General features: G+C 36.4%; 1 protein-coding gene across 4 annotated transcripts in view; it reads left to right on the top strand.

The window, feature by feature from the left end:
* The window catches only part of TRPS1 (transcriptional repressor GATA binding 1), a 259,896-nt gene extending 245,715 nt beyond the window's left edge, over positions 1-14,181 (top strand). For all 4 annotated transcript variants that reach the window (XM_023224876.2, XM_023224892.3, XM_023224884.3 and 1 more), the window contains 2 exons: positions 4,278-4,400; positions 7,638-14,181. In XM_023224876.2, coding sequence (XP_023080644.1) covers positions 4,278-4,400; positions 7,638-8,699 — 1,185 coding nt within the window. In that variant the 3' untranslated portion in view covers positions 8,700-14,181. The remainder of the gene's footprint in view (positions 1-4,277; positions 4,401-7,637) is intronic.
* Positions 14,182-19,277: the final 5,096 nt, after the last annotated feature.

Below are 19,277 nucleotides of genomic sequence, written 5' to 3'. Positions count from 1 at the left end.
CTCCTTCTCAAAAATACATGTGGGGCTGGGTGTGGTGGCTCACGCCTGTAATCCCAGCACTTTGAGAGGCAGAGGTGGGTGAATCACCTGAGGTCAGGAGTTGGAGACCAGCCTGGCCAACATGGTGAAACCTGACCCTACTAAAAATACAAAAATTAGCCATGCGTGGTGGCGGGTGTCTGTAATCCGAGCTACTCGGGAGGCTGAGGCAGGAGAATCACTTGAACCCAGGAGGCGGAGGTGGCAGTGAGCCGAGATCGCGTCACTGCCCTCCAGCCTGGGCAACAGAGCAACACTCTGACTCAAAAAAAAAAAAAAAAAAAAAAAGGAAGTGTGGAAAGTAGGAGTGGACAATAAATTTTCTTGATTGTGTTTTCTACATCATCAGCCATCTCTGCCCAACTCCACATTGATTTGTCAGCCTGAATGGAAGACATTTAAAAGGGCTTTAAAAAAAAAAAAAATTACTTTTTTTCCTAAAATATTTTTTTCAAAAAATAACGATAGAAATAATAGCAGGCAGGATTATTTTCAACTTTCTTAATATTTAGCCTAACAGAGCACTGTCCTAGGTGCTTATTCCTTACAATACTCAATGATGATTAGGAAACGGGATTTCTGTCCTTAATAGGCTTACTGCAAAGGAGAGTGACAAAGTATTTTAAAACTGCCATGCAGGATAAAGTATGAATGAAATAAGGTCGTTAGTGCTTTTCTTTTTCTTTAAGTTAAAGCCAAGCTTTGTTTTTGAAAATAGAGCACAGGAGGCTTCTACTCTGCATTCCTTTGGTAACAGGCTGCTTCCCTGTCCTTGATTGGGCTAAGGATGTTGATAACTTCAAAGGAAATCCCTTACTGTGTCCTGCCAGGTTACACTGTACACAGTGTGACCAGGTCAGGACTCGCATCTGTATGGTGTTTTAGAAAGATGTGGTTCTGCAGTGACACAGCTCAGGACACTCACTCCCTACTTCTCCCACCTTCTCTGCTGCTTCCAGAAATTTTAATTGCACCAAAAATAAGGTTCTGCTAGGCTTACCAAAGTACTAAATTTGTTTAGATGGGAGGTAACTTCGTGTGTGAAAGAATTTCTCACCTACCTCCCACTCTCCACCCCCATGCAAGCTTGCTCCTATTGAATTCTAGGTGCGAACACCTAGATATTTCACTCTGACTCAACTTTCCATTCTCATATTTGATAAGATTGGTATGAAAGAAACACATTTAACAATATCCAACCTTATGTTTTAAGCATCTCTCAAATATTAAATAACAAGATTCAAGGGCTAAAAAGAAAACTAACCAAATATTTTTCTCATACAAAAGAAATAATAATTGAATTCTCTTGACAAATAGGAGTTGAGCACTTACTACATCCCTAGCACTGTTTTAATTGCATCTGTTAGTCCACACAAGAATAACAGTAGCCGGGCGTGGTGGCTCACGCCTCTAATCCCAGCACTTTGGGAGGCCCAGGTGGGCAGATCACCTGAGATTGGGAGTTTAAGACCAGTCTGACCAACATGGAGAAACCCCATCTCTACTAAAAAATACGAAATTAGCTGGGCGTGGTGGTGCATGCCTGTAATCCCAGCTACTCGGGAGGCTGAGGCAGGAGAATTGCTTGAACCCGGGAGTTGGAGTTTGCAGTGAGCCAAGATCGTGCCATGGCACTTTAGCCTGGGTGACAGAGTGAGACTCTGCCTCAAAAAAACAAAACAAAAAAAAAGAATCACAGTAGCTCACACTGTAAAGATCGGAGAACTTTAAGCATTGAAAGGTTAAGTGACTTGCCCAGTGTTGTGCCTGGCAAATGGCAGAGACAGGTTTTGAATATGAGTGTTCTGACACCTAAAGATGATTATTAACCTCCAAGCTTTACTGACTCTGAATCAAAGTGTATTCAAAGTACTCCTGATATATTTAAAATGTGATATGGTTTACCTAAAATATAGCAAACTATATTGGAGTCTAAGTGCTGCTTTTAAAGCAAGCTGTGCTTTTGGAAACCAGTGCTGTAATTTCGGGATTTTCCCTCTAACTAATGAAAGGCATTTTCTTTGCAAGAGAATTAAGCACCAACTTGTGCAAGGGTTGAAACACTCACTGAAATCAGGATTACACCCACTTTGGCATGGTGTGTCAAGCACCCAGGGCGTACGGAAAGAAAAGCAGGCTGGAGTGAATGGTTACGTATTCACATTTGAGCCGCAGCCATATATGTGGGTTAGTTTCCCAATGGACATTTACATTGCCCTTGTGTGTATCAAGTTGGTGTTTATTTGCAAACATGTTATTTAGATCTAGGAAAATGACAGGATAGCCCCAGGAAAGTTTCACAGTTATAACCTAACTAGACTCCCAGTTTACTTTGCATAAAGGGCGTCCCCAAAATGTTTGATAAACACAACTTCTAATATTTCATTGATTTTGGGGGAAGCAGCAGTCCACTTTTGCAGTAGGCCCTCATTGGGACTTGCAGACTGACACCCAACATTTGTTATTGCTGTTATTGAGACTTAGAACCTCATGATACATTCCTGGTCCAGAGTTGGGTGGGGGGAAGGAGAAAAAGGGGAGCCAGAGATTATCTTTGAAAATCTAGTTTTTATTACATCACCTAAAGTAGCACAACCTGCTACACTAATGAAATCGTGTTCTTGGTTTAAAAGGGCAATTGTTAGCCTGACTTTGTGCTCACTAAAAACATTCCCCCAATCTTGTTAAGTTATTGCTCTCATTTCAGATTTTTATGGCTGTGCAGCTTACCAGCCCTCATTTCTTTACGTTTCATTCATTTTCCTTGTATTGATGATTAATGGAGGATGTCGAATGTTAGAGTGAGCAGGCATCAGCAATTGCAAGATCATAATTAGTTTAGCTGACGAGGGCCTCTGATAGCACTTGCATCTGGATGGAAAAATTACCCTATAGGGAACTGGCTGCTCACCAGGTCTTTTTAGTGATACATTGTGAAACACCCGATGAATCAAATGCCCTTTCAATGCCAAGAAAGTGTTCCAGTCTTGAAGCCAAAATTATGTCTGCAGAAAGCTTTCCATTTGAAATGTATCAGAGTACAATTATAACCATTGTATTTTCTTGGCAGGGATACCACTCTTCTACAGTATGGACTTGAGTTAAATAAATTGCCTAAATTTTATGAATCCCTGAAATTTTGACTTATAGCACATGTAATATTTAATTTCTAATAAAATTAGGTTCCAGCAAGACTTTTTCCACTCCTTATCTAACATGCATATTTTATCATTAAAGGCTTTGCTTCCTAGAGAAAGGAGAGCCGAACTACAATTCAGGCTGTCTTTCTTTTTTTTTTTTTTTTTTTTCTTTTTTTTTCAGCAAGAGAATTCCATTTCCTGCCTGTTAGTATTTGTGCCTACAAACACAGCCTGACTTTTGTTTAAGTGAGAAGTTTAATGGAATCATTACTTGATAGCAAGAATGGAACAAGCCATACTAATTATCTAGTTTTAAATATTCTTAGGTATTTTGAACCTGTTGATTACAAAACTCAGGCCACTAGAATCAATTTGTATTTGGAAACCCTTGTGATTTCCAAGTCTAAGTCAAATAAAGTAAATAAATAGCCATTGAAGGGTCTGTGTTGCCTGACTTAAGTAGGTACCTCATAAGGGTTCTCATTAGTAATACTGTACTTTTCATTGGCTGAAGTTTCTCCAAACCCTCTCATGTTTGAGGAATAGAGGAATCTTTCGGATTTTACAATTGCAAATGAAAGACCAGAATTGAGTGTCTTATATTCTCTTAATACTTACGTTACATGAATGACATACAAAAACACACAAATCAAGTTTGATTTTAAATGGTTTACATTTATTCCAAACTTGACTATATTTTAAAGCTCAGGTGGCATGTGTTCCTCCTTTCCAAAGTGTATTAAACATATTGCCATGTTCTGTCGTTTTGACTTGTGTTTTGACACTTTTAAAAGGTATATTTTAGGGTTCCGCATTTAGGAGCCATCATTAAAGCCATAAAACCCAAAGTTCAAAAAGTTAAAGCTGTTTCTGTGAAAAGCCTTTGGTGTTCCACACACCTCATCCATCACTGTAGGGTTAATTATAATGAAAATCAGTGGTGCCTATTAAACACAATTGAACCTGACCTCATTATGGGCAGTGTGGTTTTATACTGTCATTGTTGCTAGTTTAAAGACAAAACTCCTGGGTTGATTTGGTCTAACTCCACTGATCATGTGACTCACCTCTGACCTTGGGTTTTTTCCCCTGTTTCAGAGGCGTAGAGGCTCCGGTGTTTTTTGTGCCAATTGCCTGACCACAAAGACCTCTCTCTGGCGAAAGAATGCAAATGGCGGATATGTATGCAACGCGTGTGGCCTCTACCAGAAGCTTCACTCGGTAAGAACTTGTTCCACTCTTTCAGGAAAAGCTTTATAAAGCAGTGTTGGCCTGGTCTGTGGTGTGATAAGTCCCATTCCCTGGCTTGCAGTGCCTACCCCTGCAGGGTTGTTTAATACAGTCACTTTGAGTGCATGTGTGATTTATGGTGAAAGGGGCTTAGATGTGATGGGGAGATAGGTTTGAGGTCATTAGTAATGCATTATGCTTCTTTTGATATAAAAGAGGAAAATGATTGATTTCTGGGAACTTCACAGCAGATAGTTGAATTAATGGTTATTAGAATTCAGTGAAATTATTTTAGGTAAAAAGGAGAAAATTTTTAGAAGTTTCAGAAATATGCAAAACGTTTTTAAAAATGAAAAAGGACGCTTTCATGTTCAGTATAAAATAAAAGGCAGGGAAAGAATTAGTATTTTCTAGTTTACCTTTGGAATTCGCAAGTGTTATCTTGACCGCTTTAGGGGCTGGAGGGACACATTCGGAAGGACAGTTCTGAGCTGAACTAGGATCAGAGAATATCACATGAATCTCCACAGTGCCTTCAGTGGGTATTTCAATAAGGTATCTGAAGTTCTGAATAGCACACACAGCAGAGTAGAGTAAGGTGCAAAGATATTTTGTCTTTTAAGATCTCCAGCTGGCTTTGGCTCACGGAGGTCCTTTGAATTAGTTTTCCTCAAATTTTAGTTAGAATTCTGTAATAAAATTAAAACTCACAAATCCTCCATCTGAATATGGATTTGATTTACTGAAGGATTTTCTTTTTAGTTTAGAAAGTTCATCTGCTGACAAGAGCTGACTTTAAAATAGGAATCCCCCACTTCGTAAACAGAAATTTATTTCCCTGTGCCTTTTTCATTTTGTTTGGCATTTTACCATAGCTCTTAGCACAAGCCAGTGAATACATTATGGCTACAGGGAATACAATTTTAGACAAAACGTTCTCATATATGGACTATTGGAAGCACTCTTTAAAAAATGCATGCTGCTAACAATACTAATTGGCAGTAACCTGTAAAAACCTTAGTTATTAGCATGTAGCAAGTAGAAAGATTCTGCCCCCACCACATACCAACTTATTTTTTTTTAACCTTCATCATTTAAGCATAGCAATAAGCTTCTATTTAATGGGAACTGACATTAATGATTTTAATTGAACTCTGGCCAATCATAGGCCAAAAGTAAATTAAAATACTACTCTGCCAGATTATGGTAATTTAACCACTGTGATATGAGCGAAACTATTTTCTAAAAATTATTTTAACATTCATCTGTCCAGAGGTAAGATGTTTTTAGTTTTCAGGTTTTTTTAAAAACCATACATTGAAATACATGAAGGTTATGTTCACATTTCATGTCAAAAACTGACACAAAAGTTATGATTGTTTAAAAAAGGAATTTATGCAAATTTCAGGTTTCTTTACAGTATATAGATTAAATAATGCATATGTTTATAATGCTAATATGAACTCTTTGTAAACCTTTGTAAATCTGAGCAAAGGAAATGCACATGGCATAACTAAGCTGCATTACATTTTCTTTCTTAAACTAACAATGAATTGTCAATAACAAGTGTGTTATCTTTCTTCACTTCAAAGTACGTTTGTAACAACAGAAATGTTCAAAAAAGGATTTATAGTTGTACTCGTTCAAGATATAAGAGGTACTCCCTTGCATTCAAGTGTATCACTTCTAGGAATAATTTATAAATTATATTTATATTTATATTTATTTTAAAATTTATATTATATACATTATTATAACATATTTATGAATATGTGTTTATATTTAAAAATGTATAATTTATAAAATTATACATTGTATACACATATGTATAATTTATAAAGTTACAAATTTATAAATTTATATTTATAGTCATGTTTTATGTAGAAATTATTTTCTGATTTCAGTAATCTTTTAGAAAAATCAGACTTTAGCTCATTTAAAGATTATCCTAAATTTTTAACCTATAAATATGCATTAATTTATCAGACTGATTCCTTTGATTTTATACATCAAAGAGCTCCAACTGCAAGTAAAGTTTTTATTATAGTCTTATCCATGGATTTAAGTCATATTATATAAATACCTGTTGAACATGTCCATAAATACCAATCAAGTAATATTTAAGCTAAACAAAATACTTAAGCTGAATGAAAGTTAGCACTTACTTTAAGAGTAGAGTGACAGATCAGATAGTTAAACCAAAGCTACACATGAATTTAGATTTTCAACACAAAACTAATGCTTCACCTATTAACAAGTAAAATCTTTCATCACAAATATATTATTAAAGGGAGAGAAGTAGAAGTGAGAATAAAAAAAAATCCCTCTATATTGCTTTGATGACCTGATATATTTCCGCACAATTCTGTCAGTTTATCTTTGATTATTTATGCTCTGATATTAATATTTTATATCCACATTTGCAATTATTTAGAAGCATGCATGTATTAGTTGCTTAGGTTGCCATAACAAAATACCATAAAATGGGTGGCTTTAAACAGCCAAAATTTATGTTTTCACATTGCGAAAGCTAGAAATTGGAGATCGGGTTCCAGCAAAGTTGGATTCTGAGGAGGGCTCTCTTCCTTACTAAGCCACCTTCTATCTGTGCCCTCACACAGTGGAGAGAGATCTCTTTCTCTTCCTCTTCTCATAAGGCCACAGTCCCATTGGGTTAGGGCCCCACCCTTACAACCTCATTTAACTTTAATTTCCTACTAAAGACCCTGTCTCCAGATACAGTCACACTGTGGTTTAGGGCTTCAACATATAAACTTATTCTGTCTATAGCAATGTGTAATTTTTCCACTGTTATCAATATGTATCGCCTGTGTTACTCTTGTATGCTGGCATTTTAGTGCACAACTCAAAAATTGAAAAAAAAATATTTCAGAAAAATCACATCACTTCAAGTAACTTTCTACAGAGTTTCATCACTAAATGATGCAATCTCAAAATCTGTTGCATTTGGAAAGGCTATTTTCAAGTAGATTAAAGTTTTCAGTCTCCCGTGCAAAGATGGACATGATTTAATTAGGGTAAAATAGTGCACTTTGGTTACTTCCTCTGATCCTGCTTAGGGCAAAAGGAGGAGATTTAGTAAATCTACAGCAGAAAGCCTATCCCTGCTTTGAACTTAAGCATGGTTTATATTTGTGAGGAATTTTTAATGCATTTTAATGTATTTTTTAATGTTTTCCTTTTATGTATTGTATGTGTTCTCTGCAGACTCCCAGGCCTTTAAACATCATTAAACAAAACAACGGTGAGCAGATTATTAGGAGGAGAACAAGAAAGCGCCTTAACCCAGAGGCACTTCAGGCTGAGCAGCTCAACAAACAGCAGAGGGGCAGCAGTGAGGAGCAAGTCAATGGAAGCCCGTTAGAGAGGAGGTCAGAAGATCATCTAACTGAAACTCACCAGAGAGAAATTCCGCTCCCCAGCCTAAGTAAATACGAAGCCCAGGGTTCATTGACTAAAAGCCATTCTGCTCAGCAGCCAGTCCTGGTCAGCCAAACTCTGGATATTCACAAAAGGATGCAACCTTTGCACATTCAGATAAAAAGTCCTCAGGAAAGTACTGGAGATCCAGGAAATAGTTCATCCGTATCTGAAGGGAAAGGAAGTTCTGAGAGAGGCAGTCCTATAGAAAAGTACATGAGGCCTGCGAAACACCCAAATTATTCACCACCAGGCAGCCCTATTGAAAAGTACCAGTACCCACTTTTTGGACTTCCCTTTGTACATAATGACTTCCAGAGTGAAGCTGATTGGCTGCGGTTCTGGAGTAAATATAAGCTCTCCGTTCCTGGGAATCCGCACTACTTGAGTCACGTGCCTGGCCTACCAAATCCTTGCCAAAACTATGTGCCTTATCCCACCTTCAATCTGCCTCCTCATTTTTCAGCTGTTGGATCAGACAATGACATTCCTCTAGATTTGGCGATCAAGCATTCCAGACCTGGGCCAACTGCAAACGGTGCCTCCAAGGAGAAAACGAAGGCACCACCAAATGTAAAAAATGAAGGTCCCTTGAATGTAGTAAAAACAGAGAAAGTTGATAGAAGTACTCAAGATGAACTTTCAACAAAATGTGTGCACTGTGGCATTGTCTTTCTGGATGAAGTGATGTATGCTTTGCATATGAGTTGCCATGGTGACAGTGGACCTTTCCAGTGCAGCATATGCCAGCATCTTTGCACGGACAAATATGACTTCACAACACATATCCAGAGGGGCCTGCATAGGAACAATGCACAAGTGGAAAAAAATGGAAAACCTAAAGAGTAAAACCTTAGCACTTAGCACAATTAAATAGAAATAGGTTTTCTTGATGGGAATTCAATAGCTTGTAATGTCTTATGAAGACCTATTAAAAAAATACTTCATAGAGCCTGCCTTATCCAACATGAAATTCCCTTCTTTTATTATTCTTTCTTTTGATGAGTAGGTTACCAAGATTAAAAAGTAAGATAAATGGTCAATGAGAAAGAATGGAAGATGGTAAACAATCACTTTTTAAAACCTGTTAAGTCAAAACCATCTTGGCTAATATGTACTGGGGAAATAATCCATAAGAGATATCACCAGACTAGAATTAATGTATTTATAAAGAAAGAGACCAAAACTGTCTAGAATTTGAAAGGGTTTCCATATTATTATACTAAAGCAGTATTGGACTGGCCATTGGACCATTGGTTCCAAAACCCACAAACTGTTGCCTAAATTTATAAGTATCATGAAACCCTAGGTAGAGGAGGAGAAATTGAAGGTCCAGGGCAATGAAAGAAAAATGACGTCCTCTCAATTTAGTCTTCTCTCATTGGCCGTGTTTCAGATTTTGACCTAGAAATGCGAGCTGTGGTTAGGCTTGGTTAGAGTGCAGCAAGAAACATGACAGATGGTGGCACGCTGTTTTTAGCCAGCCCTGCCTGTACATACACATGCACACCCTCTCTGATATTTTTGTCCTTTAGATGTTCAAATACTCAGTAGTCCTTTTGTTTGCGGTTTAGATTTCATTTTGTCCACACGTACCCATTTTAAAAAACAATGTCCTCGATGCTTCTGTAGTAATTTCATTTTAGCCAGGTATTTCTTTCTTGTGTGTGATGAGCCAGTATGGATTTGCTTTTCTAAGCCTCCTGTTGGTTACTAATCTCACTTGGCACGTTATGACTAAAGGAATCCCCTCAATTCAAAAGCATAGATGGATACAAATGTCAGACCATGGGTTTAATTTGTTTAGAGCACATGGCATTTCTTCATAAGGTAACCTGCTGTATTTATTTATTTTCTTTTGGTTAAATATAATTTCCAAACTTTGTGGTCAGGCAGCGTCTAAGGTTACGTTACCACAGACTGACAGTTGGTATATGTACTAGTCAATCCCTTCATTAAATGTATACAGATTTAGTTAAGTAGCATTAAATAGGATTCTTAGAAGTATGTCCTCATAGAACTTTTAATACTTAAGGCTTTGTAAAAACTATCCATGAAGGGAAAGCTCCTCAGCATAACTGCTCAGGGAAATAGGGCTAAATAACTGAACATTAAATAATTGGTTAAAGGTGCTGTTAGTCGAGCCTCAATGCTTGCTACAAGGATGTATGTACAAGGACTGACTTTAATAATTTGCATTATATTGTCCCAGCCAGTAGTTTATTTTTTGCCACGGAGATGTAGAAGATATTACAAGCTACTGGATGCACTGTCAGATTAACTTATTTCATTAAAGAAGTTGGGAGAACAAATAGGAAAAAAAAAAACTTATTTTTCTAGTAAATATTAATGTATTACATTTCAAATAATGGTGCCTGACATATTGAATAATTATTTTCTACAGTGTACGTATGCAACAAAGATATTCCATCATGCATTAGAGTCAGTTCTGGCTCTGCCTAGCTGTTTACATTTGCAAATGTAGCAAACAAGGTAATGAAGCAACTATTTCTATTGCAGTAGATATCCTTTTGTGTGTGTGTGTGTGCATTAAAGTTGTAAACGGTAACATGAAACAAATGAAAGTTCTTGCTATAATGGTATGGAAAACAAGAAGGAAATGAAAATATTTTTATGCCTACTTAGGAAAAAAAGGGTAGCACTATTCATTCCAAGTACTTTTTTTTTTTTAATTTTTAAGCTCTTAACTCACATTGTTATGCTTAAGATGATAAACATATATCCTCTTTTTATTGCTTTGTCTATGTTTCATATGAAACATTTCAGAAATTATTTTGATAAGTGTTGCTGGAATCTGCAACGCTGATGTTTTTATTGCATTCTGTAGTCGCATTTGCACTCCATTTTTACATTAATTCGCAGTTGCTTTGTATCGTTTTGTTTTGTTTGGGTTTTGTTTCTTTTTCACAGTGCCCGGTCTTCGTTTCTTAAAGTTGGATGGCAGGTAGAGTTCAACCAGTTCGTGACTGTTGTAGCGAATGAAGTTTAAAAAAATGTCTTTCTGATGTTGTGTTGTCATTTTCATTCTTGCATTTTTTGTTTGCATATTAAAAAAAGAGAAAAGAGAAAGCAAAAGACAGAAATCAGGACTAAGTCCTCTGCTTCAGTTTCATTGTTAATGGGCCTTATTCTGATCTCACCTGTCGCGTAGCTCTAATATTCACATAAACTGAAATAAAGAAGTGGAATGAGGAGCTTTGACATTCAAATTATGTGATGTAATTTATCTTCCTTAGGAATTTTGATGGATACATCTCAAAATATATAGCCAGACTTGAGAGGTGACAATTAAAGATCTAAAAAAGAGAGGAGATTCCCCAAACAACAATATTTAATTTTCTTAGTAAAAAGAATAACAAAATGCATCATGGCAATCCTTCAGCAACATTATCTATGTGGACTGCTTAAATCAGCAAAACACCAGAAGTTTGGTTAACTTGGGCAATATGGCAAGTATTACCTTTTGGGCAAAACTACTCATTAAGCAATTTCTCTAGTGTGTCGGACACAAATAGGTTCTTTATTTTTGGCATGTATGCCTTTTTATTTTCATTCAATTTTTTTCTCAGACAGACATAGTAGTAATAACTAGCATTGGAAAATACATATCACTATTCTTGGAATATTTATGGTCAGTCTACTTTTTAGTAGAATTTTTTGGATAGCATTGACACGATAGATCTTATTCCATACTTCTTTATTATTGATAATTTTATTTTCATTTTTGCTTTCATTATTATACATATTTTGGTGGAGAAGAGGTTGGGCTTTTTTAAAAGAGACAAAAATTTATTATAACACTAAATCCTCCTTATTTTTTTGACTCATTAAAGCCTTTATTCCATCTCAAGATATTTTATAAAATTTATTTTTTTAATTTAAGATTTCTGAATTATTTTATCTTAAATTGTGATTTTAAACAAGCTATTATAGTACAGAACCTTTTTTTAATGAGGAATTTCATGATGATTTAGGAATTTTCTCTCTTGGAAAAGGCTTCCCCTGTGATGAAAACGATGTGCCAGCTAAAATTGTATGCCATTTGAAAACTGAAAATTTGTGTATGTTCTAAATTGAGCTTTGGATGAAATTTTAGACCAGGACCAGCTCATGCGTTCTCACTCTTCCTATTCTCACTCTTTCTCTCGTCACTCACCTCAGTATTCATTCTGTTGTTTGGGACAGAAAAGTCATAAAGAGCCAACCCACCTCAGAATGCTGTGGATTGAGAGAGACACTACATGACTCCAAGTATATGAGAAAAGGTTAGAGCTCTAAGTGATAACTCTGTAGTTCAAAAGGAAAAGAGTATGCCCAATTCTCTCTACATGACATATTGAGTTTTTTTTTTTAATCAACTTTTAAGATAGTGATGTTCTGTTCTAAACTGTTCTGTTTTATTAAAGGTAGATTTTTAGAAAACAAGCATGGGGATTCTTTTCTAAGGTAATATTAATGAGAAGGGAAAAAAGTCTCTTTAACAGCTCTTTGTTGAAGCCTGTGGTAGCACATTATGTTTATAATTGCACATGTGCACATAATCTATTACGACCCAATGCAAATACAGCTCCAAAAATATTAAATGTATATATATTTTAAAATGCCTGAGGACATACATTTTTCTTAATAAACTGAAGAGTCTCAGTGTGGCTATTAAACTAATTATTAGCCTCCTGCTGTGTGGCTGCAAAACATCACAAAGTGACCGGTCTTGAGACCTGTGAACTGCTGCCTGTTTAGTAAATAAAATTAATGCATTTCTAGAGGGGGAATATCTGCCATCCAGTGGTGGAAATGTGGAGTAAAGAAACTGGTGGTCTGCTTCTGTGCTGTATGCCAGCCTTTTGCCTTAAGTTGAGAGGAGCTCAACTTTAGCTACTGTCTTTGGGTTGAGAGCCATGGCAAAAAAAAGAAAAAAAAAAAAAATCAAGGCATCTTTGGTGAGCCAGTAAGGTGAAAGCTTGCTGACTGTCCAAGGCACAAGAGAAAATTGAGGAATTGAAATGCAACCTGAGTGTCAAACTAAATATTCTAACCAAAGGTAGGTACTGTTAGGTGGAATTCTATCAGCAGGCAACTGCAAATGAGAAGAAGATAGAAGGACGCCCATCGGGACTTTGGAAGGCAGTGTTATTTTCCCAAAGAAAGACTTGGCCAAGAACAGAGGGATGGCTTCTTTGCAGAGCACTTCCTTTTGTTTTTTCAATACTGTTTTATAGACAGTGGACTCACATGTTGTGGTGCAGTTGCTTAGAAAGCATCCTAGTTAATTGCAGTAATTAGAACTTCTGCAATATGCTAGGGCAGAAGTATGTCAAGTCAGGGATGAAGAAAATGTGAAATTCAAGAGTAATCCACATGTGAGAAACTACATAATGTACGATCATGTGTTCTCTTGAAAGGGAGAGCTGTAAGCTTCACTCTGTCCTACACCAGAGAAAAGCAGGAATAACTTTACCGTGGAAATAATGTTTAGCTTTTATCAGAGAAAATGGTCCTTCTAGACCAAAACTGAATTCTGGTTTTCCCCTGGTTGTTGTTGTTTTTTTTTTTCCAACATATGAACTGCAGCATATCACTTTTTCTTTTTGTGCCTCAGGTTCCTCAGCTGTAAAATTGAAAAATATATTAATAATATTATTAATAGTAATAATGGTAATGTAGTACTTGTTTGTAAAGCACTTTGAGATCCTTGGTTGAAAGGCACCATAGAAGTGCCAAGTATTATTATGTGGCCAAGGGGGTTATTTAATCTGTCAGTTCCCAAAGGCCAGGAAAGGTTGGGGTCATTTTTCTTAAAGATGAGCTGTAAATATCAACTAGGCAGCCAATAGTGTTGACTATGAAGACGCAAAACTGTTACTAGGCTGATAAAACCATAGTTTCTTAATGGCTACCAATAAGGCAAATGTCACAATAATAAATGCCAAATTCCTTAGGGTGGACTATTTGACAACCACATGGAAAATTTCGGGGGAGGCATGTGGGGGGAACATCTCAAAATGCCAATGTAAAATTAACGTACAGCAATATTCACCAGCAGAAAATGTCTTTCATATGGAATGATTTCATGTTGCTAAGAAAAAGAATTCAATTTGTAGTCCTGATTTGAATATTAGAATGTTGGCTATAATAGTTCTGTTTTACAACACATGAAATTTTTTCGTTTTATTTTATTTTGTTTTCATAGTGCATGTTCATTTCTACTCACAAACATGTTCTTGGTGTATTTCTTATGCAAACAATCTTCAGGCAGCAAAGATGTCTGTTACATCTAAACTTGAATAATAAAGTTTTACCACCAGTTACACATAATGGCGTTGGTATGGTTTATATGGATTCACTTTCATCCATCTAGCAATAGGAAATACAGATCATTGTAATATATATATATATACAGGCTCTGCTGAATTGAAATGGTGAAATCAAATCACCATTCTAAAAAATTATTACTTATATTGATAAAGCCTGGATTCTCTCAACTTGTCTCATTTTGCTTTGCTTTTTTTCTTTAACCAATCAATCTCTTATTGATAGATTTTGTGTAAAAAGATATATACTAGTTTCTTCAGAAAGATTAACAATAAAAATTGTGTTTATTTCAAAAACATTCACTGAGTATCAAATATTGAGTGTTGAGTATTGGGTAATGATTATGTTACGATATGTAAAAACTCCTGCTTATGAAGTTTTAACTTTGGATTCAGTATACTCGTGAATATGATGCAAAGATTCTAATCAATCATCTCAAAAAGTTTAAATTAATATATCAAATATCTTGTTTGTTTGGTTAAAATCAAATTAATCAGAGCAAGTTCCCTGAAAGATGACTTTGAAAGAGAAATGAGGCAGAAGAGATCCAGATAGGAAAGGACATTGGGAAGACTCACCTGCGTGTTTTTAACCAGAAGGAAAAATAGAAAAAGAACATAAAGTATATAAATAGGTTGCTTCAGAAGATTTGCTTGGAGAGTTCAAAATAATCAGTATTTTCCCTCATTATATAATCATTTCTCATTTTTGGGAACCCAAATTAAGGAACAAATCTTTCTAATTATTATTTTTTTCTTTTTTCCCTTTTTCTTTCCATGTTTTGAAAACAGCAGTCTTTGATGGGCTTTCATAATGGTAATGCCCTTGTTTTGCAGCTGGAGGCAATGTTCTCTAGATAGGAGTGTAAAAATAACATTTAATGTGATATACTTCCTTATGTAGAACTTGATTCTTGTGTCAAGGACCACCCTTCAGATAAAGAATACACATGATCTCACCCAGGACTGTCAGAACCCCATTAGAGGAGGAATATATAGCCATCAGCTATTTACCGGTATTTGAGGGAAGAAAAGTGAGTGAGTCAGCATTGTCACCCTGCTCTCACCTCTGGGTCTCCCATCTCTGTGTGGACAGAGCAAGGGTCCAGAAAAGGAACATACAAGGACACAAAGGAGTAGGCAAGTAGCCTCCATGGATGCAGCCAGCTGGGTAGAGACTTTGGGAACTGGAGAGCTCATTCCACATGTATAAAGGTAGTCTTTCTTCAGCCCTAAGCATATTACCAAGGGAGAGTGCTTAACTTGCATTTGCCAGATTTTCAGTTTTTAATAAAAACTAGACAAAGGGAATTTTATATGAAATCTCCTATGTTTTAAATGTTACTTACTTTAAAAAAAAAAAAAAATACTGCAAGCCGAACAAAACACTTGTTCAGAATAAATTCCACCAGTAGATTGCCATGGTATGACTCCTGGAGCTTGAAAAATAGTGAACTCTGATAACTGGCAAGGTGGAAATTAGGCAAAGGGCTGAGATTAGTTGCTTTTCCTCTGGGTTTTGTCTTGGGTTGCAGTCTATCTCCAGATCTACCAGGAATCCCAACAGAATCACAGCTGTAGCACTTGTCTGATTCCTTCGGAGCGAGATTTGCTCCAGACTAAGAACATTGGCACAGAAAAGAAATAAACCCTGTTTTTTCAGCATATTCATACTGCAAATTACTTTGTACATCTGTTCTTCATCTTTGTAACCCCAAGTACAGTTGTGCTGTTTTTAAAACATACTGATACAAACAAATTTACCCTTTCATGAACAAAGAAATGTCAAAAACTATTAAAAGTAGCTGGAGTTAATATTTGGTAATGCCCAAGATGCCCTTATAGTCCTCTACAAGTCATATTTTAGAGTGAAAACACCAGGGGTAGAAAACTAAATAGAACAATAGATAGAAGGAAGGAGCTTTTTCATGTCAGAGTTGATCATATTAATGAATTAAAAAACAATTTGTATACAAAATAAGAAATTTTATAATGCAATCTTATTTCTAGTTTTATAATACTGTTATCTAATACATTCAGGATGTCAGTAGCCCTGAGACCATCTTTCATAAATGTAGTATTTATATAAAATACTTACGTGAAGCAACAGCTGGTTCTTCTCCCAACTTACTGCTTAATAAAAACAAGCAGTAAACATTAACAAATATAATAGAAATTGCTTAAGTTATTTCCATAAATAGAAAGTTAATTTCCAAGTTAAAACTACACAAGCACTAAACTTTAAGCAGTTTCCCAGGGATATTTATGAACTCAAACCCATGAATACATCACAGACTTTTTTTCAGAATATGTACCACCTCTGATGTGAAAGCAAAGCCTGCCATCACCATGATTACACACTAGTTTTTAAAGTTAATATAATATAGAACTGACAGTATTTTCTTCAGAGCTTAGATTTCCTTAGATATTTTATTTCTATATAGTAGGTACTACTCAATGTAATTGATGTATCCTTAAAAGGATATATATGTAGAGAGAGAGAGAGAGAGCAGTGATTTTGCAAAGCATGAATTGTTATGATGATATATTTTCTATATATTTTTTTACAATTACCTTGATGATTCTTTCCTCTAGTGAAATCAGCATTGCTGTTATTTTGTTATTCATTGGTAATATTATATAGTATAAACCCACGCTTCATTAAACAATATCCACTTGGTCAACAGATTTTAAATGAGTATTTACTATGTGTTGGGCTCTAGTCCAGACATTTGGGATAGATCAATGAAAGAAAACAGACCCAAACCTCTGGCTATATGGAAAAAGTCAGACAATAAACATATGTACAAAATAAGCAAATATATTAATAACATTACATGTTAGAGAATGATAAGTGTCCTAGTGAAAAAACAAAGTAGCATGAAGGCAAGGTGGGGTGGATGGAGCCATGTTCAATAGGCTAAACAGGTTTCATTTGAGCCAAGACTTAAAAGAGGGAAAAAAGAGAACAGGCCCTAAGGTGAAAGAGTGTACCTAGTAAATTGGAAGAATACCAAGAAGACCAATACAGCATGGCCTGGTAAAGGAAAGAAAAAGTATTTTAAAATGCACACAGAGACAAGGTGGGAAGAAGTCAGACCATTTAGAACACTGTAGGCCACTTTAAAGACTATAGCTTTTTTTCTGTCCAAAGTAGGGAAGTAATTCAGTGTTTCAGCACAGGAGTGTTATGTGATTTATGTTTTAATGGGACCATTCCCTACTATGCTTAGAGTAAATCATGAGATGTGAGGAGACAAGGATAGAAGCCAGGATACCAAGGAAGAGGCTAATTCAGTAATCTCTGTAAGAGATGAGAAGTACAGAAAGTAATTTAAATTTCAGATAACATTTTGAAGGTAGAACAAACTAGATTGCGTGGATATGGGGTGTGAAAGAAACAGAAGGGTCAAGAATTATTCCAAGATTTCTTCTAGCCTGAGCAACAGGAAGAATATCTGCTGTAAACAATGGGGAAGAGTATTGGTAGATCAGATTTGGTGTAGGAAAGAAAAGGAGTTACATTTTGGGCATGCTACATTTAAGATCCAAATAGAAAGGTCAAGTAGACTGTTGGAGCTGAAGAGGAGTTGGGAGTTAATCGTTAGCTTATAGATTGTATTTAGAACTCTGAGATTGGCTGAGATCGTCTAGCAAAGTGAATAGAAGGAGAAATGGGTCCAAATTTGTAAATCCGGGAAACCAGGAGACTCAACAAAACCGAAGGGGAGTCTCTGAGATAGAAAGCAAAAGGAGTAAAGTATATTAGAAGCCAAGTAAACAGAACTATATCAAGAACGAGGGATTAATTGAACTTATAAAATCTGCTCTTCATAAGTATGATGCTGTCTTAGTCTGTTTTGTGTTGCTATAAAAGAATATCTGAGACTGGGTAATTTATAAAGCAAAGAGGTTTATTTAGCTCACAGTTATGCAAGATGTACAAGAAGCATGGTGCTGGCATCTGCTCAGCTTCTGGTGAGGAACTCAGCCTGCTTCCATTCATGGCAGAAGGCAAAGGGGAGCCCAATGTGTACAGAGATCACATGCCAAGAGAGAAAGCAACAGAGAGAGGGGGCAAGTGCCAGGCTCATTCTAACATCCTCTTGCAGGAATTAATGAAGTAAGATCTCACCCTCAAGGGAGGGCATTGATCTGTTCATGAGCGACCCACCCCCATAATTCAAACATTTCCCATCTGGTCCACCACCAATGTTTGGGGATCAAATTTCAACATGAGGTTTGAAGGGGACAAATATCCAAACCATAGCAAATACATGTAGAGGATTGGCCATTGGCTTTAGCAACACGAAGGTCATTGATATGAAAAGGGAGCTATACAATTTGTGTAGCCCACAGCAAAATGGAAATTTGAGGTCCCCTTGTTCAAGGATTAAGAATATGAAGATGGTGAGAGGACATTCAACAAAACTCAGGGCCACTGTAAGGAATGCCCCTGTGCAACTACAGAGGGTAGGGTAAACTAAGGAGAGAGTATTGCATGCCCAGGAAGCTGGCCCTGGTCAATAGTGATATTGATCAGAGTAGTTTTGGTGGAGAAATGGGTGTGAGAGCCTGATAGAATAAATTTAACAGAGAATAGGAAGAACGAATTGGAGAACTAAGTATGAAAATATTTGGGAGACCGGGCACAGTGACTCATGCCTGTAATCCCAGCACTATGGGAGGCTGAGGCGGGTGGAACACAAGGTCAGGAAATCGAGACCATCCTGTCTAACATGGTGAAACCCCGTCTCTACTAAAAATACAAAAAACTAGCCCTGCATGGTGGCGGGTGCCTGTAGTCCCAGCTACTCAGGAGGCTGAGTCAAGAGAATGGCGTGATCCCGGGAGGCAGAGCTTGCAGTGAGCTGAGATCGCACGACTGTACTCCAGCCTGGGTGACAGAGCGAGACTCTGTCTCAAAAAAAATATATATATATATATATATAGTTCTCACAGGGAAAGTGAGCTCATGGAAAAGTTGTAATTAACCCACTTATGAGGAAAAAAGCAACATGGCAAAGCTGGTTCAAAAAAAAAAAAAAAAAAAAGGAAAGATTCAAAAAGAAAGAATACAGAAATTAGATTGCTA

Source organism: Piliocolobus tephrosceles, chromosome 7 (assembly GCF_002776525.5).
Source record: "Piliocolobus tephrosceles isolate RC106 chromosome 7, ASM277652v3, whole genome shotgun sequence".
NCBI classification, from domain to species: Eukaryota; Metazoa; Chordata; class Mammalia; order Primates; family Cercopithecidae; genus Piliocolobus; species Piliocolobus tephrosceles.
The sequence above is the reverse complement of the archived record's forward strand: the minus strand, read 5'-3'. Positions and strand labels throughout refer to the sequence as shown.